Source organism: Sinohyriopsis cumingii, unplaced genomic scaffold (genome assembly GCF_028554795.1).
Source record: "Sinohyriopsis cumingii isolate HCF-2022 unplaced genomic scaffold, ASM2855479v2 utg000198l, whole genome shotgun sequence".
Lineage (NCBI taxonomy): Eukaryota > Metazoa > Mollusca > Bivalvia > Unionida > Unionidae > Sinohyriopsis > Sinohyriopsis cumingii.
In genome coordinates this window covers 2,963,798-2,965,349 of record NW_028315875.1, presented here as the reverse complement: position 1 = coordinate 2,965,349, position 1,552 = coordinate 2,963,798, and the positions used below count along the sequence as shown (strand labels likewise).

The 1,552-nt window shown below is 51.9% G+C and overlaps 1 protein-coding gene across 1 annotated transcript; it reads left to right on the top strand.

The window, feature by feature from the left end:
- Positions 1 to 291: 291 nt before the first annotated feature.
- LOC149774581 (uncharacterized) lies at positions 292 to 615 on the top strand. Its single transcript, XM_089945025.1, has one exon. It carries the CDS (start codon positions 292 to 294, stop codon positions 613 to 615), a length of 324 nt encoding a protein of 107 aa, XP_089801151.1.
- Positions 616 to 1,552: the final 937 nt, after the last annotated feature.

Genomic DNA, 1,552 nt, shown 5'->3' with positions numbered 1-1,552 from the left:
ATGGAGCCTGTGACTGAGGTGAAGAGGAAAGATCTCCTGCCATTTAAGGCTTCACCTAGCCCCAGTACACTACAAGCCCTCAGGACTGCGATGAACAACGCCCAGCAGACAGCCCGCCGCTGCGCCAACAACTACTGGCTGAACCTCTGCACCAGTATAAAGACAGCAGCCGACACCGGGGATGCAAGAGGCATGTACGAGGGCGTCAAGAAGGCGACATCCCCCATCCAAGATTGCCCAGTCTACCCAGAGTCCCAGTGTGGCTGACGAGCCAGCCTGTCAACTGTATACATGATCTTCTCACTGCGCCAGTTGCAGGAGAAGTGTAGTGAGCAGCAGATGACCCTCTACATTGCCTTCATAGACCTGATGAAGGTGTTTTACTTGGTCAGTCGGAGCGGACTCTTCAGGTTTCTGCCGAAGATTGGCTGCCTCCCACGACTGCTTGCTGTAGTCACGTCGTTCCACGAGAAAATGTACATCACAGTGTGCTTCAATACCGCAACATCTAAGGTCTTACCAGCCAGCAGCGGAGTGAAGCGAGGCTGTGTCCTTGCACCGACGCTCTTTGTCATCCTTTTCTCCATGCTCCTCCAGTACGCCTTCAAGAACTGAAGCGAAGGAGTGTACATCCATACCAGGGCTGACAGCAAGGTGTTCAACATCGCCCTTCTTCATGCTAAGGCTAAAGTCATAGAGGTTCTCATCCGTGAATCGCTCTTCGCCTACGGTTCAGCCTTGACATCACACACCGAAGATGGACTTCATCAGCTGGTATGCCGCATATCCCACGCTTGTAACGAGTTTGGACTGACCATCAGTCTGACGAAAACGAACGTCATGTCGCAGGACACAGACTCCCCTCCCACCATCTCCATCTTTCTCACCATTTATTCTGAGATAAACGGCAGCAATGCCAAGGCATCAGCAGTTATCGCAAGACTGAACCAGAGGGTCTGGAACTACCCCAACCTCACTGAGAAGACGAAACTTTGCGTCTACCGGGCATGCCTGCCGCGCATTCTGCACATCCAGTGGCAGGACAAAGTATTCAATACAGTGGTTCCAGAACGCGCCAAAATGAACAAGATGTTCTCCATTCTCAGCGAGAACCGCCTTCGTTGGCTCGGCCACATCAAGGGAAAGGACCCATGCCGCATTCCCAAGCATCTGCTATATGGCTAGCTAGCAGAAGGTGCACTGTATGGACGGCTACATCTGCGTTATAAAGATGTCTGCAAGAAGGACATGTAAACGGCCAACCTCAACGTCAACGACTGAGAGAGCTGTGCTGACGAACGCTCCTCCTGACGCCAAGCTGTCAGACAGGGCGTTCAGAAAGCAGAGGAAACAAGAAACACAAACCTCACTGCAATGAGAGCCAGGAGGAATTCGAAACAACAACAACCTCAATAAGCATCGACTTTCACCTGCAACAAGTGCTTTAGAGACTCTACAACCATTTCCGAAGGTACAGATAGGACATTCAACCGGAAGCTACATCATCGTCTCCCGCAGACGGACGGATGCCGAGAGAGAGAGAGAGAGAGAG

Coding starts and splice junctions, on each gene's coding strand:
- LOC149774581 (XM_089945025.1), top strand. CDS start 292: ATGATCTTCTCACTGCGCCAGTTGCAGGAGAAGTGTAGTGAGCAGCAG.